Below are 20,702 nucleotides of genomic sequence, written 5' to 3' on the forward strand. Positions count from 1 at the left end.
TGTGTGTGTTGGTATGAGTCACCTGGAGCTCCTCACATTAGGTGTATGTTTATTAGGGTTTACACACACACACACACACACACACACACACACACACACACACACACACACACACACACACACACACACACACACACACACACACACACACACACACACACACACACACACACACACACAGACAGAGTGTAGATGTTTTTGAGCTGACCTAGTGGTATGACAGGAAAGGGAAGGAGAGGCCTGTTGGTCTGACCGGTCTGGAATGGGATCAGAAAGGCCAGCAGAATGTCAAGCTTTGTGTGCTGTAGGTGTTGAGGGCTGGTAGGCCATTAGGTAATTTGTGCGCTATAAAAGTAGTGCTATGTACAGACAGTTAGGAGTGTGATTCAGACGGGTTGGACTCAGTTGGGCCTGAGAGCTTACCTCACCTAAGATGAAGAAAACATGAGAGAATGAAGAAAGGTCTACACCGATTTGAGAAGCTCACATGAAAAATACATTGTTATCATATGATCCAGATATTCTTGCACTAATTTGCTGTTAACCTACAGTAGTGTTAGCATTTTCTTATTATTATAATGTCTTAATCATGCAATCACAATGACGAATAGCAGAATTAAATGTATGTTCAGATGCCACACAACATGGCATCAAACTTGTTCTACAACAGCACTTGTGTGTGTGTGTGTAAAACGTTTTAGTCTCCCACGGAAACATACAGAGGCCCTAAAGGGACATGGAAAAAAAAGAGTCGACTTTTGGACAGATAGCTTTCAGCAACTTTGATTCTCTAAAGATAAACTTTAAAGGATCCCATTTAGCTGAAATCTCAGGAACTTCCTGATGTCCACAAAGCTGCCTCAGTTAAAATCCTAAGACAAGAGTTTGGAGGTTTGGAGCATCATAGATTTGTAGGAGTTGTAGGACTGATAATAATGTAGGGCAAACAAACAAACAAACGTGTGCAATCCACACAGAGGAAGGAAAGACAATTTGGTTATAGAATAGAAAAATAGATTTTTTTATTTGTTACTGGCTCTGGGGGTCTTTGGTTTTAAGATTCTGAAGCGCATTGTCCCAAGTTTGAGTACATTTGTATTCCTGTACACAGAATATCACGTCATATTTCCCAACTCTAATCCTTTCCCCTTTTCCAACAGTGCGCCAGGAATATGATTTCACAAGAAATTACTTCATGATTAATAGTTATTTTTAGAGCCCCTACTTGAAAGTTGTAATGTTGCAGCATCACGTCACTACATTTGAGTTTATTTTTTCCTTGGCCTCTGTAAGTGGATTCCTTACACACAATGTCTGGTTGGAAACACTCCAGGAAAGGGAGGTGGAGTGTACATGTTGGATTGTTACAAAATGAGGAGATGTGACATTTATTAAATGTGTGTTGTAACATTCTAATTGTTGTCCTTTAGATGCTCTTTTGGATGTTTTTTGCAGCTGTATGCAAAAGGTTAAATCCTTCTTTTTTTTAAGAGAACAAAACTGATGATCTTTTATTTAATGAAAGGTTTTAGGCAACTCAAAAATAGAAAGTGTTGCTCCATAGTCAACGTGATGCACAGATAATCACAATATGGAAACATAAGGTTTGGCCTTTAATTGTAAGTTTGATGCTTTAGAAAATAATTGTACATTAATCCTTGCAATGTCCTTATGTCTTTACAGAGTTCCCACCTGGCGCTCATTGATACCCTGATGATGGCGTACACTGTGGAGATGGTGAGTGTGGAGAGGGTGATGTCGTGCATCAACAGGTACTCCTCCGCCGACCCCTCACACGGTGACGGACACATTCAGGAGCTGCCGTATGACACAGAGGATGCTATCGCCACATGGATCAACAAGGTACACACTCACCGAGGGTCATGTTGTGTGCTCATAAAACCACAAGGACATGTGCTTTCTCATTTCAGAGGGAAACAACTGTACACTTTCTTAAGCCTTTTAAAATACGACACACAGTTCTTTGTTTGACTCCGGATAAGGAAGACACGAACGGGGCTGGAAAGTGTGTCAGCGCTGGTTCAAAATCTCATGTTTGCAAGGGAACTAGATGAAAAATGAACAACAAGTAATCCTGCCAGAGAGATTAGAAGAAGATAACTGACTAAACCGAACTCCTGTGGTTTGCTAAAGCAGGATATAGAGGTTAAAGTCAGAACTGGACTGGGCTGTAAAGCTTTAAGAGGGCCTTAGTTAAGTCTCATTGATTGCATTTTTACTTTACTTCATCATCTTACAGATTGTGTAGTCACTTCAAATTGCTTTCACTGATTTTGCTTTTCACCGTTTTTCTCCAAAAATGATGTTGACTAAATTCTACTTTGTGTAAAATAATGAAATAGGCACCAGCATGGCATGAATGAATCAATTAAATGTACAATAGTCACTGACATTCTTTCCTGAATAAGCTCATGTGCTTGCTGTTCTCTTTTCCAGTCCACAGATACACAGGCAAGATTCATCTACAGACACACACATTAAAAAAAAAAGAACATGGGCGATTGTCTCTCTGTTCAGCACTGAAACGTAGCACGCCATGGTTCGAATAATACAAAATGTGTGTACTGCAAGCCAAAATGTTACATCACTGTTTGTTCAGAACCATTGAAGACAGTAAAGCAGTTATCGTAAAAAGGGGACTTTAAAATACTTTATAAGTAATCTTTTTAGTTTTTTCTACTTTGGACTTGAGTATCAGGTTACAGTGATATTTAGCATTGGTAGCTAATAAGTAGGTTTGGTGGTGAAATGTTTTTCTTTGATGTGTGGAGCCTCTTGTTCTCATGTTCAAGTTTCCCCTCTCTCCACCACAGACTCGCCCATTCAGTCTCTCAGTGTCTGAAATATGACCTTGATCGCTGCCCTCCTGTCTGTCTGCCTGTCTCTGTCTTTCTCCAGGTGACTGAATACTTAAGGGACATACTTGTTGAAGAGCAAAAGCTGAGAGAAGCTTCCATTCAGGAGTCAAACTCAACAACCAACAAAGTAAGAACACATACTTACACAAACTGTTAGTGAAATAACATTGTGTTTTAGGGAAATTCCCCAAAAATTATTTAGCCTAGTATAAAGACTCCAAACAAGGGAAACAGCTAGCTGTCCAAAATCGTCCTATCAGCTTCTCTAAAGCTCACAATTAACACTTATTATCTGCTTTGTTTAATTTGCACAATAAGCTAAATGTAATGTCCTCTAAATCATTAGAGGACATTGGAAGTCACCGCTGCCAAATGTTGTTGTTGGGTTGTGAGTGTGCAAATGCAACACAGAAAATACAGCATGATAATTTGTGAGCTATGTTTTTTTTTAATAAATTTGGGTAATTTCATGCTTTTGTGGAATGAGAAAGGAAATGAGGGAAAAGAGAGTACTGTAGATACATGACATGCAGCAAATGTTCGAGCCTGCAGAGAAATGAACCAGAGACTTCCTTCTCAGGGCAGTGGTCCCATGTGGTATGCGCCCTAATCCCTCGGCTATAGAATATGAGAATCTTCTAATTTATCCCTCAGCAAGAGAGCTAACAAGTATATTTCCCCAAGCTATTCCTTCAGAAACAGCAATAAAAACATAAACATGACTTGTAATCATTAATGTCTGCATCTTATTTGATGTATTGTCTGATTCTTAAACTTGCCTTTTGTCAAGTTGATAGGAGACTTACAGTAAATCACCCGTCTGTTGATATTAGATTTTGATTGTTTCCTATTTTACTTATAGACAGTAGCACAGGTTTAAGTCCACACACACATACAGCGCAGAACACAGAGCTCTGTAAGTCAGAGGAACAGATGAGCTCAGTCTCAGACCAGCTGCACAGAAATGTTGGCAAGAGTCGCTGCTAGAGGAGACAAAGAAATATGAAACAGAGTGAGAAGAAAAGTGAGGAGGGAAAATCAGAGAGAGGGGAACGGAGACATGGAGAGAGACACTTAGGAACTCTGTCAGCTGTAGCTAAAGAGAGTCAGTGACAGACAGAGGCAGTGTTGTCATCCTGCAGGCTTCAGAGTTATGTAAGGTCCATGTGACACAACGAGGCTGCTGGGACAAACACACAGCGGCCAGCTACTGTCCTCTTCCACTCACTTACCCATAAGGCCACAGCACAGTGCCTTGTGAGGTCATGACCCCCGCCTCGGGCCTGTGCTCAACAGCAGTGACAAAGGGGTGGAAAAATACATATTATCTCACTGCGAGCATGTGTACACAACAAAAAATAGAACTGTGGCAAATTGAAATGGGTTGGTAAACTTCCTGCCATTCAATATCAAGTTAAACACTGAGTGAAGCTTTGAATGACCTAATATGTCAATACCATTATCCCCATGTAAACCTGTGTGGTTACAAGTTATCTCCTGCTAACTGCTGTGATAACCTTTGTCTCGAATCAACAAGAATATATGTCCACAGCCATGCTAGCTACTAAAGGCTGTCCTTACGGTAGATGCAGGGGGGCTTTCGGCCCAATGCTAATGCTAGCATGGACACATGCTCACAGTTACAATGGTAAAAATGCAGATTTTTCAATAAAATGTTTACTTTCTTAGTTTAATATGTTAGCATGTTAACGCTTTCTAAGTGTGTGAAAGTAATGAGATCGCTTGTGTTATAACAAATGATCCTGCAGGAGACTTTAGACTTAATTACATAGCAATTCATCCAATTGTTGTTGAGACATTATACTCAAATCAACAAATGTCAACCTCATGCTGACGCTAGAGGAAATGTCAGGATACCAAAAGTCAGTAGAATTCATCCTCTGGGCACCGAGAGTCTTCAGTCTGGACCTGATTTGTGGATTGATTGACAGACTGACATTGCTAGAGCCACACGGGAAGCTGAAAAAACCCACGTTATCGTCTCATATTATATTGTAATATGCTCACATGCTGTCCCCTTGAATCACTATTAGTTATCTCTTTAAAGAGCTACAAGATATCACGAGTGGCTACATTTGATTTAAAGGAGCTTTTATCTGCAGTGGGAGTTTCTTGGCAAATTTTCTTCCACTCATTGTTTTGCTTTGAGGCGTATAGTAAGTGTGATCCCTGCCTGCAAGTGATTGGCCTGTGAGCTGATAATACACATAAGTTGTGTATGCTAGCGTACACGGACTCACATATACACTCTCTCTGGCTTTGTGAAAGGCAACCAGTTACAACAAGGGAAGAAGAAGGTCTTTTAAAAGTGTGAGGAAACGCTGCACACTCAGTGTCAGTCAGCTGCTTTCTTACTGCACGCTCCATCACACAGCTCCTCCTCTGCATTACCAGCCTCAACAGAAGTCCATTCACTGACGAGAAGATTCTTTCACACACACATATGCCTTTACAAACACACACACTCACACACACACTCATGGATGAGCACAAGACACTACTCAGATCTGATCTTGTCTATTCTGGGACTGTGTGAAAAGTCTTGGTCTTATGACTAAGTGCAGCATTTGTGGATGGATTCTGTGTGAATATAAGCTTGTAGTTTGTATTACTTTTCATAAATGAAGTTATTTTTGGTACCATTTGTCAACTGGTTATTAGTTTCCAATATATTATACACCTTCCCTGGGATTTCAATAACAACAAGATAAATATCTTATCGTCTTGGAATAATTGCTATGAAATGACCAGATGTTTGTGTTCCCCCTGACATTTACAATAGCAAGTTTTTATTAGCCAATTAGCATACTAGCAAGTTAAAACTAACAACTATTGTGTTGTAGAGCCTTATTAGGAGAGAAATGTAACCAAAGGTCAACAATCACTGTGTTTACATTTACCATACCATTAGCTATAGAAACAGTGGACTCCCTGAAGAGGGAAGGCTGTGTTCTGTGTTTTAGATGAGACTATGCCCATTTTATTAGCTTCTTATACTGTAAGAGGATGCAAGGGCTACGCTTTTTAGTTAAATGCCTTCATCTCTAAAAAATCATTGGTTGAAAATACAAAGACTGTTTTAGGAAAGAACCCTTTGAGTCAGACTTTTTTTGTAGAGCCTTTGGGAGACAAAGTTACTTGTGTATTCTCATATGTAATAAGTTTATGAGAAAGCCTTTGCAAATGTAAAGCAGTCTTTACTAGAGTAAAGAGAGGGGTTGTCCCACCGTCTCAGCTGTATAGTAGCAAACATTTTGTTGTTGTCACCCTAACGCCTCTCCCACTCTCTCCTGTTGTCGTCCAATCATCATCCACCATCAAGTCTCCTAGCAAATGGTACTGGAGATTAGTACCTGTAAGTCCATCCATTCTGAAGAACTCTTCTTCACCAACCTCCACCATCTACCTCTCCTCTGTCTAATCCAAAACCTGCAAGGATACACCCCTTCACATTGTCCCCTCCAAATCTCTCAATGCATGTGGCCCTGAGCCCCATCATGCATTGCTCTGATACCTCCCACATTACCCCACCCGGCCCCCTGTCTTCACATGCCTATGAATCTGATTGAATGATATAATAACCATTTTAAACGTAGCTCTATGGTCAGAAACTTCACCTGGAAGAGCTGTCCTGTAGCATGATCATTTGAATACTGGGAATTAGCCAATGTCTCTTGTGTTAGACTTTTCACTTAACACATATTAAAAACTAATGCTAGTACCCCGGAATTGTTAGCTACCGTTTTTCCTTTTTTTTAATGTAGCATTTATATTGTCTGTGTTAGGCATTAAAAGCACATTTTGTTAAGGATGTAATACCAGTTTATATAAACCAAATCGAATTAAAATGACAACATTTTGTTATTAAGAGCTTGATGTACGAACACAGACAGAGACGCTGTCAGACAGTGAAGGCTGCTGCAATTAAAGCTTCCATTGAATTTCTTGTCAAATGCAAACTCGACGCCACTCTTGTGATTTAATTGGTAAACTTGATTTCTTGAAGATGTATGTAGCAGTAGTGTCTCTGTTTGTTATAGGCCCAGAGAGACAGGAACAGAAAAAGCATGAATGCACTCACGCAAATTATTCAACTTTAGATCCCACGTTGATGTATAATGTGGACAACAATTGAATTGTTAGATTGTGTTCCTTTTCTCCTTCTAAAAAAACCTAACCACTCCTCAGAATCAATCAAAGGGAGCAAAAATAGTGCAGAGGTGTTATAATTGCATTTTTTCTATCCATTTATATTAAAGATGACAAAGTAAATCCAGATGTTTATTATTTGCATGATGAATTTAATCTGTATTATTTGAGTTTAGCCTGAAGCCCACCCTATGCTTGAAATTAACACCTACTACATGATTGAGTTGTCTGTGCGCACCGGTGCATGCAGATGGAGGTGTGTCTGCAGATGTTTGCACCAACAATCAGAGAGCCAGCTGTACGTTTACATCCCGATGACACATATAGGTGATGTCTTTCTGCCGTTGCCATGGTTTCAGGCTCGCTACAGGCGGGAGCAGGCCCAGCAGAGGAGCGCTCCGTCACTCCCCCTGGTGGAGAACCTGCTGAAGGACAACACAGACGGCTGTGCCCTGACCGCCCTGCTGCACTTCTACTGCCCACAGGCCATCAGACTGGAAGGTGGGAACAACTCCTAAATATGTTACTACGCCCTTTTTATTGTGATATTCCCCAAAAGTAAACAGACTGGACTATAGTTGGTCCAAATATACAATAGGAAATCATAAAGAAATAGCATTGAATGAGCTAACCACAATGACTTTCAGTCTCAACTTGAACTCACAAAGGATGCTCTTCTCTGCTCTGACTTCAACCATACATTTGAATAAAGGGCTTCAAACAAAGAGTATATTTATCATCAGTGTGAGTCATTTTCTGAGGGCTTTTGCCTTTTGAATACGTAAGAAAGTCAATTCAATCAAAAACAAATAATGGTAGTGTAGCAGCCTTTTCAGGAAATGTTTTGACTTTCTATGGATACATTTAATGATATAAATGGAGGGTATTGTTAAGCGTGTTGACCTAAGAAAGACTGAGAAGAAGAGAGGACTGAGGACAGACATGGAAAACAAAGCTGTGTTTCCTCTTAAGTTGCCTGCGCCCTCATTTCTATAAATGCCCTGGGTTGGGTTGCGAGGGGTGCGTGACGGAGGACCGTTAGAGGAGTAGCTAGCTGCTATTTCAAAGATAAACAACTCTCGTGCCGGCACTCTGAGACTCTCGGGACTGAATGTGGTCCACAGGGCGCTCATACACATGTGGACCAGATGTGGAAGCTAGTTAATTTGTGCTTAATTTACTCTAAGAATAGTAAAGAAGTACAGAATGACATAATTTCCAGAGAAATCAGCTGCTGTAATGTTTGGTTGTCTGTTTCCTCTTTGTTAACATTATACACATGCATGGGCCGTGCTCACAGTAACGTCAGGGGATACAAATCCTGATGATTCATCTAGAGGGAGTTTGAAAACTTGAGTCATAACTGATTCGAATCAGCTCCTGCTGCAAATATTAGTGGGAAAGGCAGTCTCACTTTAAATGTAAACTATGCCTTATCTTTTCCTTGTCTTCCTGCCTGGCCCTTGCTATCACCCCTCCCTCGTGTGTGTTTGTGTCTGACCCCTCCCCTGGCGGAGCAGATATCTGCCTCAAGGAGACTATGTCTTTGGCTGACAGTCTGTACAACCTCCAGCTGGTGCAGGAGTTCTGCAGGAACAACCTCAACCACTGCTGCCACTTCAGCCTGGGGGACATGCTCTATGCACATGCATCCATAAAGGTAAGACCTGAGTTCAAATATATCAAAAGAGTTGTATGGGAAGGATGTGGAAAAAAGTTATTTTTATAATGCTGAGTCAGTTGAAGAAAGAAGGAAAATAAAAGTGTTTTGGGGAATAAGGAGGAATAGAGGGGGGGGATTACAAGTAGGCAAAAATGAGTCATGCAAAGAAAAGTTGAATAAAGAAAGTGAGCAGACTCCTCGGTTGGGCTTATTGCTGTGTGGATGTATGAACCGGGAGAAATCATTTTGCTACAGTGAATATTGCTTTGCAGGCAAATTAGAATGAATATGACAGGCTGTGTGTGTGTGTGTGCTTCTCTAGTACATACGCTGCAAGCCAGATTACCCCCCCCTCACCCCCCCCTCAGACAGAGGACAGATTCTGCTCAGAGGAGATTCACAGTCCCGACCCGTCTCCAACTGCCTCCCTTGTTCTCTCCCCCTCTGTTTTTATCAGACAACAAAATCTGTGATCCTCAGAGATCACAAAAGTTTATTTTTCTTACTCAGTCCTCAGGCTGAGATCTCCCAATGTTACACACATTAGTTTCTAAATGAATAAAATACTGACTATACCACTTTAAAAGCATCTCTGTGCCGTCGGGACGTTGGAAGGAGCAGAGCCAGTGTGGGTAAATAGTATGCGGGGAGCGTGGGTAGAACAATTTGAATTCAAGTCACGGTCCGAGCTGACTGGGACTTTCCATTCTTCAAAACACAGTAGCCAGTTTTCACACTTGTGCTCTGCTTTCTCTGTATTTCCCCTTCCTTCTCATTCACTACATTGTTTATATTTAGTTTGTGGTGTTACAATTGAAAAAGTAGGAAAAGGAGGGAAGAGAGGGATACAAATAGTTGTGAAGAGCAGTAAAGAGACTGGCACCCTGCCCATGCACTGAATCTTAACCAGGCTGTGTGTGCATGTCCATGTTTTTAATATGAAAAACAGAAGTGATGTTGTTTTAACCATTAGGCAGTTCTCTCTGGTGCCCGAAAACAGAGACCCAATCTTTTATTGTCTTTATATTCCTTCTAGAAAGTAAATAAGCAGATCTTTGTACGTCTACCAAAATGTTTCCTACATAGGAAATAGTCTTTATAGGGATCTAGAGACGTTCTGTTTATAACATGCATTTATCATAGATTCAGGTTACTCACTCGCTGCTCTGTGCATCCATCTGTGCATATGTGACATATTTAAACTAAACCCCAGATGGTGTTTTTGGCCGTTTTCATGAAGCGTATGTGTTTGACATTAAACCACTCAATGAAACATGTACTGTACTAATTTAACTAAACACACCCACACCTGAGCCTGTTACCAAGCAACAGTTTGCAGGCCATGACCTCCTTGAGCCGTCAAAAAGCTGTATCTCCTCCTAGATCCTACGAATGTTGCTCATTGAACATCTTAACAGAGACACTGAGCGAAGGAGTGTGACAGATGTGCTAATGGAATGATTAAATAACTACATATATGACTGCAGCATTAACTGTGTGTGTGTGTGTGTGTGTGTGTGATGGTGTGTGTGTGTGTGTGTGTGGTGTGTGTGTGTGTGTGTGTGTGGTGTGTGTTGTGTGTGTGTGTGTGTGTGTGTGTGTGTGTGTGTGTGTGTGTGTGTGGTGTGTGTGTGTGTGTGTGTGTGTGTGTGTGTGTGTGTGTGTGTGTGTGTGTGTGTGTGTGTGTGTGTGTGTGTGTGTGTGTGTGTGTGTGTGTGTGTGTGTTGTGTGTGTGTGTGTGTGTGTGTGTGTGTGTGTGTGTGTGTGTGTGTGTGTGTGTGTGTGTGTGTGTGTGTGTGTTGCAGAGTAACTACCTGGTGTTTATGGCTGAGCTTTTCTGGTGGTTTGAAGTGGTAAAACCCTCATTTGTACAGCCCAGAGTCTTCGATCCAAACGGTACTGTGCAAGTTCATGATCAAATCAGCATGCTTTGTTAACAGCAATGATTATGGCAGTTATGCATGCTAAATGATTAATAATAATGAACTCAAGGCTGCAGAAAAATATTGATTTTCTGTTGTATGTTTCTCTCTGTAGCCTGTGAGCCTGTGTCCTCCTGTAGACATATGGCTCCTGTGTCCAGTCCTGTCAAACAGAGCTATGCAGACAGACCTGACAGCCCAGAGAACATCCCTTCACAGGGTAACATATCTCATATCTAAAGGGGAATGGCAAAAATATTTCTTATGTGATCATGTGGGAATAGATGTCACAATGGTATATAGTGGTAATGGTATATTTGTCGACACTGCTCTTTTTAACACAACTTTCTGAAAAAACAGTTATATCTTCACTTCAATGAGTCCATCCATACAAACTTGTGTTAAAAGAAGACATAGTTGGTATTTTAGCAGGTACATGCATTACTACAGAACAGTGGAAGAATGTGTTGTGTTTTTTAAATCAGAGGCCCCCTAGTGGCTGAGTTATAGACATGCACTAGCTCGTATGCTACGTTTGAGCCTTACACTTTTCTTTACATTATTACCAATACAGTATTTTGTGTACGTATTTCTCCCTGAAGCTAAAGCACTCCACTGCAGCATTTGTTGTTCTCTTGTGAAATAATGGATTTCACACATCCAGTAAGAAGCCCCTCTGTGTCTGTCACAGGTATAATGAAGAGGTGTACCTCCATGTCCTACGTGGATGGCTGTGTTGGGACATGGCCCAAAGAACATCGGTTAGTACTCAAACTCCAACTAGAGCGGATCAAATGAAATGAGATACAAATGTGAAAAGGTCTGTTGTTTCCTTATTAAACGTATTAATACGTTTATTAAACTCACAATACATTTCCTTCCTCCAGCAGCTCCTCCTCACGGGGAATCTCCTTTGAGATTCCTCTGGACGGAGAACCCACTCTGCCGTCCGGCGGCATGACCCGCTCTGCCAGCAGTGACGGCCTGGGGTTCAAAGTTCACTATGCATCTCGAGGGAGCATGAAACGCCACCTCTCCCTCATGCCTGTTGATGTAAATGGACAGAGCAGACACATACCAGAGGAGGATGATGAGTTCACTTCCCAGAAATCCCTGGGGCGGAACAACACGTTCTGCATCAAGAACCAAAGCAGGTACAGCAAAGGGAGGATGTTTCCTATCCTGTATTTAAGGTGTTATCCATGCAAGCACGTGCTGCACCAGCAAGAGGCAGTATACATTAGCTGCCTGTTCACTCTAAGATGCTTTTTGGTGCTGCTCCTCAACTTGTAATAGTTTAATGTGCATGTAAACTTTATAGTATAGATAAGCACAGAATAATGAAGCTTAACACAACTTTTAGATTTAAGTTGTTCTTAAAGTTCAAAACATTTGAAAATACCATGCTATGTTAATGTTTTTTAGAACACAACACATTAACACTCCTACTGTAAATACCCATATACATTTGTTTTCAGCAAAAATGTGTTTGGGGGTTAAGTCACTCTTAAAGGGCTTAACTTAAAAAGTGTGTATTTTTTTTTAACGAATGTTCAAACTGCACGGAGAGTCATAAAGATAAGAAGAACACCCAGCTGTTTATCACTCTGGGTAACTAGAACAATTAGTCAACGTGTGTCACTGTTATCCAAGAGTTCACTTACCCAAACCTGTCTCCAGGTACTCCAATGGAGTCCTCCCTGAAAGCAACCATAGCCACAACGATCACCATGGCAACCACAGTGGCCACATCAGCCCATCCTCCCCCCCGAGCATCGAGGAGGCGCTGAAGATTATCCACAATACGGAGAGGCCTCACGCCTGCCTCGGGTCCGGGGACGGAGACGATGGCTTCTTCCTCCATGGTGCGGAGCCGTCAGACCCTCCGGGGGCTCACGGTCCAGGAGACGACCTGGGACCAGCTAAGGCTCGGCCAAACGACCACGACCCCAACTCCCTGTCCACCGATGAAGTGGACACGGGCATCCACGTGAGGACAGAGGACATCCAGAGCTTGGATGAGGACTCCTCCTCTCTGAGAGACTACTCAGAAATTGACCAAGACTGTGAGGCCATGACCCAGTCCTGTCCGCTGCCTGACCAGCCGGAGAGGGAGAGGGAGAGGGAGAGGAGCCGGCCCGGAGGAGGGGAGGGGGTCGGTCAGACTAACCCCGAGGGTGGGAGGGGGGACGGTGGGGACAGCCCCTGTCCCAGTACAGCACCCACCATCCACAGATCCCACACACTGAGCCCCGCCTCGTCCTGCGGGGGCTCTGGGGCCATGGTCCGTATGACGAGCTTTGCAGAGCAGAAGTTCAGGAAGCTGGAGGGAAGGAGCAGCGGAGGAACAACCCCAGAGAGTTCAGACCTCAATGTGCCGTACACACACCCGCCAAAAAGCCTTTCTGCTCAGGTTAGTGTCCTTTTGTGTTGCTCAATCCCTCTTTCATAAAAACTCTACTTTTGTTGCAGGGGCAGAAATGCAATTTGTAGTGAGATGTGTTTTTCTTTTCACTTTTTTCTAGATATCTACACCCCCTTTGCCAATCACATCTCCCTCTCCAGCAACGCCTTCCCCCAGAGACCCCTCCCACCTGATAGCCACAGAGATGATTCAGCTGAGGATGAAGCTGGAGGAGAAACGTAGAGCCATTGAAGCCCAGAAGAAGAAGGTAAACAGATACAGGGAAAGGTTTGGAAAACAGTAGTAACGCTACGCTACATGAATGATCATATTATTATGCTCTTTCACAGGTGGAAGCAGCGTTCACCCGCCATCGCCAGAAGATGGGCAGAACAGCCTTTTTGAATGTAGTAAGAAGAAAAGGGATCACTGCCCCCCTCAGCCCCAGCTCAGCGGCAGCAGAAGCCCCTTCCCCAGAGCCACTATCAGCCTCAAAGGAAACCAGGCAGGGCAGCATGGAGGGGGCGGAGAGATGCAAGCCAGATGGAGCAGCGCCTAGATCCCCCTGTGAGGATGGAGCAGGTGAGTAACCACAGAAAGTATGCTCTCATAAATGTAGTGAAATGCTTTAACACCAGCTCAAATGACCTGAATCATTATTTGGTGATACAGGAATGTCTCCAGGAGAAATCGACCTTACAGAATACACGCGCTCCATCGATAGGCTGAACACGTCGCTGGGCTTCCTGCAGACAGAGATGCAGCGTCTGGCCCAGCAGCAGGAGAGGATCATGTCCATGAGAGAGCAACAGCAGCAATCCTGGGTCATCCCTCCTCCTGCTCCATCTCCACACAGGTATCACTTTTGCTAAATCTACTGTTTTCTTTTTTTACATAATTCTGTAAACTCATATATGTGTTTTTCTTCCCCCGCAGGCAGCTCCGTGAGTTGCGCAGCAGCAGTGTTACAGGCCGGGGGTCAGGTCGAGGCTCGGTTGGGTCTTTGTCCCCCATCCTCTCTTCTTCAGGCTCTCCCCACGCTCCCAACCGTTCCCCTGCTGGCCTAAAGCGGCGGCCGGCCTCCTTCCACGCCAGGACTCCTCGGACTCCACGGCCAAACGATCTGAAGGTCACGCCCTTCAGTCGAATGCTCAACACCCAGACCTCAGTGGACAGCCTACCCAGACTGAGGCGTTTCAACCCCAGCCAGAACCAGAACAGCTCGTTTGCTTACCTGGGCCACGATGAGGGGCCTCCTAAAAACAACGAAAGCACTAAGGACAAAGAAGAGGATGTGGAGAGGAAGAGTGCTGGCACTCCTCAAGCTACTAATATTGAAGCAGCCAAAGAGAGGGAAGATGAGGGGGAAAGAAAGACTCGTTTGAAGCCATCAGGCTCCTCAGAGGTGGTGAAGGAGCCTCCATCTGACCTGAGACCAGCAGGAAGACCTCCCCTTGGTCAGGAGATGGCGGGAGAGGGAGAGGGAGAGGCAGGAGCAGACATGTATGGAGAAGACCAAAAGATATGCTGTGGATTCTTCTTTAAGGTGAGCTGGAGCTACATAATTATATTTAAGAGGATAATTGTTATAGTTTTATGATAATGGTTGGAAACTGGATGTGGCAGAATTGGACGCAGGTTCAGCCAGTAGCTTTAACCAAAACTAAACTAACATTACTTGATTTGGTTGCTGTTCTCACATTGTGATACCTGCATGCTGCCTTTAGTGATTTCTTTGTGTGGAAATGTATATAAACTTTGCCCGAAATGTCAGTGTTTATAAACAGGGCTCCCCAGTTTTGGACTGATATGTCGCTTTTGTTCAAATTGGTTCCCCCTTAGCTAACCTGCCAGCCTAAATCCTTCCAGACGTGTCAGCATCAGAGCACCAATGTTTCACTTATATGAACTGATAATCACAGTTAATAAGCCTCAGTCCATACGGCCTCGTGGGGCTGTATGCATGCAGCAGGGACAGGAAGAATCTCTTACTATGTGAGCTGGGAACATGTGCAGCGTTGTGCCTGTTGAGCCATGTGCTGATCAAAGACACACATGAGTGAATCTAGGCCACAAAACGCAGCAATGACAGATGCATGGTAGACCATTAGAGCTATGATTACAGAGCAATGTCAAAGCATTGTTACTTACATTACTGCCACATTAAATACCAAATACCGCCCTAACTCCAATAAATACACAGTATGGTGCTATTTGTCATAATAACTGTCATGAAGGCTATAATGTTGCAGTGTAAATATGTCTATGTACAATCTGACATGTGTATTTTTTTTCTTCACCCATTAAACACCAGGATGATGTGAAAGGGGAAGAAGACATGGCAGCAAAGAAAGCAGCTCTGCTGGAGAAGAGGCTGAGGAGGGAGAAGGAGACTCAGGAGAAGAAGCAGGAGCAGGAGCTGGACCAGGAGCAGAAGAGGGAAGCTGCACGGTTTGTCACACTTTCTTACTCCTCATATATCAGCCAATGCTAACAGTGTTCCATGATCTATAGCATGAATACCGACAGCATTTATCTTAAACTTGAGTGTGGAGTCATACAAGGATTCATCATCCTGGTCTCCTCCCGCAGGTTGAAAGCAGAGGAGGACCAGCTGAAGAAGGATGACGATAAGGCGAGGAAGGAATACATCAAATATGAATACTTGAGGAGGAAGCAACTCAAGCTGATGGAGGACATGGACGACGTCATCAAGCCCCGAACAGGAAGTCTCAAGAAGAAGCCGAGACCCAAGTCCATCCACAGGGACGTCGTGGAGTCTGCGCCCCCCATGAGAGCGACAGGTGAATACCATAAACACATTTCATATAAACACACACATATCTCTGGGTGACAGCCACTGACCTGTGCTTGTGTTGCAGGGGTGCGTCCTCGAGGATTCTCAGTATCAAGTGTTTCTTTGGCATCTCTCAATCTGGCTGACAATGACAAGGATCTGCCAAATAACAAAAAGAATAACAGGTAAGTCCCATTCTCTGATGTAATGCTCTGTGACTATATATATAACTCTTTTATAACCCAGTTACCTTGAAGTGTTTTCCTGCACAGTGTTCTGCTTTGCAAACGTTTAACATTGTGGTGGGTTGTATCTTATGGTCTTTAACATTATGTTCAAAGGGTTTAACTAAATATCACCTAATTTCTGCACAATATCACACTTTTATGTATTTTTATAAAGACTATAAAAAACGTTTTCAGGATTACTTTTATATTTCATTTGAACCTTTCCAAAACTAAACTTCACAACTCACACCTTATATTCCCCTTTGTGTCACACCCTGATATCATATACTTTACTATAGATTCATTTCATGGGGTTATGTTGTTTTCCTTCTTCTTAAGTCTTGACTTTTATGAGGCTTACTTTCTCGATTCTCTTCCCTTTCTTATTTTCTCTGTTTGCATGCGTCCCTCAGAGGCAAAAAAGTATCCCATATCCCGTTCTTTCTAAACTCTCCCAAAGAAAGAAAGGGAAGGTTAGTAATGTGTACTCGATGTGGCTCCATATAGACCAATCTCCACATAACTTCCGCCTGCATTTCATGAGACATTCCTTCAACACAGACATTAGAGGAGCAGTCTCGAGAGAGAGAAATAATTTGACATATTCCATTTCTGCAGTATTTTCTTCTGCATTAAGGTTCATGGGACTCGCGTGGCTACACTGTTTCCGCTTCAGTTCTCCTGCTCCTTATCCTCTCTGCCTTTTGCAGTATTGCTCTCAGGCTGTTGTTTGCTCTCTTCTCTATGTTGGCTGCTCTGCACTTCACCACTGTGTTTGCCGTTTCCTCCACGAGAACTCGAGCTCATCCCACACACAGTAGCCGTAAAGACAGCACTGACATTTGCTTTGCTTGGCTGAACATGCCTCTCTGTCCCTTTGCTGCACAGCTTCCTCTGAGTATGAACAGTATGATGTAATGCAAGACAACAGACAGGGTTTGAAAAATGGTGTCACAGTGTCTGACCTTGTTTTACAACATCTCTTTCTGTCTGTGTGTGTTTAATGTGTGTGTGTGCATGTCTGTTTGTGCAATTTTTCGCCGGATTGTTCCATTCCTGCTTTTTTGCATCACCCTCTACGTGTTGACTGTGGGTTTTTGTTTTCGTCTGTGCGTGTCATTTGTTTGTACGTGATTATCTACAGGCCGGACTCTGCAGAAGGCTTTTCTTCTTGTCCTTCGACTATTAGTCGTAACGGAGAGAAGGATTGGGAAGATGACTCCACCACCTCTTCCAATCCCTCCAACAATGAGTACACAGGTAGAAGACATACCTGTACACCATTTTCTAACATTAACACAATTGCTCTAAATGTCAAACCATCTAAATGTGCATTTGTCTCACAGGACCCAAACTATACAAGGAGCCGAGTGCCAAGTCTAACAAGCACATCATCCAGAATGCCCTGGCTCACTGCTGCCTGGCTGGCAAGGTCAACGAAGGGCAGAAGAACAAGATTCTTGATGTATGTTTTTATTATATGTAACTATTTATCTGTCTGCATAACATATTCTGCACTAAACACCATATTTTTCTGTGTTTTTTGCAGGAAATGGAGAAATCTGAAGCCAATAACTTCCTGGTGTTGTTCCGTGACGCGGGTTGCCAGTTCAGGTCTGTGTACACCTACTGCCCCGAGACGGAGGAGATCACCAAACTGGCCGGCATCGGGCCGAGGAGCATCACGACCAAGATGATCGAGGGCCTGTACAAGTACAACTCAGACAGGAAGCAGTTCAGTCAGATCCCAGCCAAAACCATGTCCGCCAGTGTGGACGCCATCACTATCGCCAGCCATCTGTGGCAAACCAAGAAGCAGGGGACGCCCAAAAAACTACACACTAAGTAGCGCCAGATGGCCGGCCAATATTTGGACAAGCTTCTCTGGAATTTGTGGATTTTGCTTTTTCATTAAAAGGACTCACAATCCCACTGTCACAAATCACAACTGGAATGTAGAACACGAGTGGGCCTCACAGACGTTGTTGTTACAGAGTTGGTTATTATGCTCTGGACTACCTTTATGGGGCACAAGTGTACTCGTCAGCATGTGTATTGATGTTCCCATGTGCCAAAAAAAGAGAAGAAAATCATAGGCGGACCAATGCCTTACCTAGTTGAACCACTGAAGCACTGAATGTCACGCCTCAGAAAGAGGCAGTTTGGTTTCTATAAGTTGTGTGGCCTTATGCTTGTTTTGTGTCAAATGGATGCGCTGTGAGTGTTGTTGTCATTTGTCAGCGCCTGTTTGAAGAGGTTGTGTGTACTCACAGGTCTGGGATCAGATTATGCCCCCCTCAAACCCATGTTGTCAAAAGGGTGGTCTGCCTGATCTGTGATCAGGTAGAGGAGGAGTTTTTGATGAGAGTTTCGCTGCTATTAAGGCGCGTTTTTTTCTTTTTTTACATGTGACTGAAAATCGTATAAACAGCTAAAACTTGTGTATGTGTGTGTACAGTGAAGTGCCAAGACGAGTGTGAAAAAAACCTCAGTTGGTGATTGCAATGACTTTCCAAAAGAGTATTGAGTACATGGAGTACTGTACCATGAAACAATTCTGGAAAGCACTTGCAATATACTCTTAATTTATTTCATTTTGATAATGCTTTGAAGACATTTTAAAAGCGACTTAGATTTTATTCAGAGAAACATAATTTACAGTACACATAAAAGGTAAATTAGTTTGTATATGATCCATTCAAAACTCCACTTGTAGCTTTTCAGTAGCTTTTTTAATGTATCACGTGTGTGTGTCCATGTGTTGTCGTTTGTGGCCTTTAATTGTGCTACAAATGCAAAAAGTGTGATCACTCACCGTTATCACTAATAGGACTATCATTAGTAGTAGAATAGACTGAATTCCCACTCTGTGTCAGCAGTCTGTGCAATTTAAGAGTTATTTAAATAATCACCATTTGACCATGTTGCAGTTGGAACTAACAAATACTGAAAAATACACTTTATTGTGGACATTGATGTAATTATTAGATCATGATTACCCTTAAAGTAGTCCACAATTGTAAATAAATGAATTCACCTATAGCACTTCAGATCCTGTCCACTGTCGTTGAGGCGCTTTTGCTTCAGGACCTTCATGCTTGTTGCTTCACTTTTATTACTGTTACTTTTTTTAATCACAGGTTACTTCAGTATGTGTTGACACTGTACATATATATATTTTGGCATATAGAAATATTTTTTGTAATGACATTGATGTGTTGGAGGTTTGTACTAATGAACCAGTACAGTTGTTGAAGGGTGCGAGTTAAAAGCAAAGGCATGGTATATAAAGTCTAAACGACTCTTTATTGTGGTATTGTATGCAAATCCATTAAGTATACTGAGAAAAACATAGTATTTTTTTCCAACTCTGAATTCATTTTTTCTTGCAATTTACAAAATATGCTCAAGTGTTCATGGATTTTCATTGTTTTTCTATTACTTTGAGCTTAATTAAAATGCCAGCTATCAACAGTAACCCTTGGTGTCTTATTTATTAACTAAAAGTCTTGCCGAACAACTTGCTCTCTAATTCCGTGTGCCTTCGTTTCAATTGTTCTTCTTTCTTAAACCAGTGAACAGAAAAGCAACACCAATCTAATGGAGCTGCCACGCTGGACAACCTTCCAGATACATTTTTTAAAATTATTATAACATATATTTTTTTCCATTTGATCGACTTGGTCCAAATCAATGCAGTATTGAGCAGGCTGCTGGATTAGCAGATAGCAGTTAGAACTGGCAGCCTCACTTAATGTCTATGTGGGTTCGATTCCAGAGCCCTGTGGAAAATAGCAAAAGCAAAAACTGCACCACTGTTTGCTTGTTTAAGAAAGAAAAACATTTGAAGCAAAGGTACACAGACTTATCCAACACAACATTTCCCTACCACTTGTTCTTTACTATGCAAAGAAGTGAGTAAATAACGCAGGTTATTATCATACACCTGTGAAAAACCTTCTTGTTTGGGCTGCACAATCACAGGCCAAGACAGTTAACAAACATTTGCTCTGCAACACATGCTTTGTCTTCATTATCATCATAGCCGTTATCTGTAGTAGTGAAGCTTTTTTACAGAAGCTTTACTGTGTCAGATATTGCATACTATACATGTTAGCCTGTCTGCACTTTATTAGCCATATCCTCACTATTCTTTTAGATAAATAAATCAGCGGTACCCATATAGAATCAGCCTATACCAGCTTCTGTCAGATACATTGGCATCCACCTCAGCTGATACAGTAATTAACAGCTGCACACAGAAATGCTGGAAATGTTTTGGGAAATACTACTGGTTATAATACAACACTTTGTCAAAGAAATATGATTTTGCATAATTTGTGTAAAATATTCAGGAACTCCACCGTAATAAAGTGAAGGACTACCAACATCTCTTCACATATTAATGGTCTGTTGGTTTTATTACATGAACAAGTTATGAAATAAATATGTTTGCATAATTTTGGTAAATATTTATTTGGTAGAATACTCAATTATTAACTATTGTGCACTGTAGTGCTACCAACATCTTGCCCAAGCCCCCAGTGGTTTGACCTTCGACCACCTTCGCCATGATGCTCCCAGGCCCTATGCCGGCCAGCCCATTTTCTAGGGACTGTCCCTTTACGTCCATTTACCCC

The 20,702-nt window shown here is 42.4% G+C and overlaps 1 protein-coding gene across 2 annotated transcripts in view; it reads left to right on the plus strand.

Annotated features, from left to right (window-relative positions):
- Positions 1 to 19,534, plus strand: part of camsap2b (calmodulin regulated spectrin-associated protein family, member 2b) — a 33,320-nt gene extending 13,786 nt beyond the window's left edge. Inside the window, exons 3-21 of one of the 2 annotated variants that reach the window (XM_034137744.1) lie at positions 1,684 to 1,863; positions 2,920 to 3,006; positions 7,409 to 7,550; positions 8,570 to 8,709; positions 10,518 to 10,608; positions 10,750 to 10,854; positions 11,326 to 11,395; positions 11,522 to 11,788; positions 12,315 to 13,047; positions 13,160 to 13,306; positions 13,389 to 13,620; positions 13,711 to 13,894; positions 13,975 to 14,584; positions 15,353 to 15,489; positions 15,631 to 15,842; positions 15,921 to 16,020; positions 17,207 to 17,322; positions 17,409 to 17,527; positions 17,612 to 19,534. In XM_034137744.1, coding sequence (XP_033993635.1) covers positions 1,684 to 1,863; positions 2,920 to 3,006; positions 7,409 to 7,550; positions 8,570 to 8,709; positions 10,518 to 10,608; positions 10,750 to 10,854; positions 11,326 to 11,395; positions 11,522 to 11,788; positions 12,315 to 13,047; positions 13,160 to 13,306; positions 13,389 to 13,620; positions 13,711 to 13,894; positions 13,975 to 14,584; positions 15,353 to 15,489; positions 15,631 to 15,842; positions 15,921 to 16,020; positions 17,207 to 17,322; positions 17,409 to 17,527; positions 17,612 to 17,911 — 3,972 coding nt within the window. In that variant the 3' untranslated portion in view covers positions 17,912 to 19,534. The remainder of the gene's footprint in view (positions 1 to 1,683; positions 1,864 to 2,919; positions 3,007 to 7,408; positions 7,551 to 8,569; positions 8,710 to 10,517; positions 10,609 to 10,749; positions 10,855 to 11,325; positions 11,396 to 11,521; positions 11,789 to 12,314; positions 13,048 to 13,159; positions 13,307 to 13,388; positions 13,621 to 13,710; positions 13,895 to 13,974; positions 14,585 to 15,352; positions 15,490 to 15,630; positions 15,843 to 15,920; positions 16,021 to 17,206; positions 17,323 to 17,408; positions 17,528 to 17,611) is intronic. The other variant, XM_034137745.1, reaches the window with a different exon arrangement.
- The last annotated feature ends 1,168 nt before the right edge of the window (positions 19,535 to 20,702 follow it).

The sequence above is a fragment of the Trematomus bernacchii genome, unplaced genomic scaffold (assembly GCF_902827165.1).
Source record: "Trematomus bernacchii unplaced genomic scaffold, fTreBer1.1, whole genome shotgun sequence".
Taxonomy (NCBI): domain Eukaryota; kingdom Metazoa; phylum Chordata; class Actinopteri; order Perciformes; family Nototheniidae; genus Trematomus; species Trematomus bernacchii.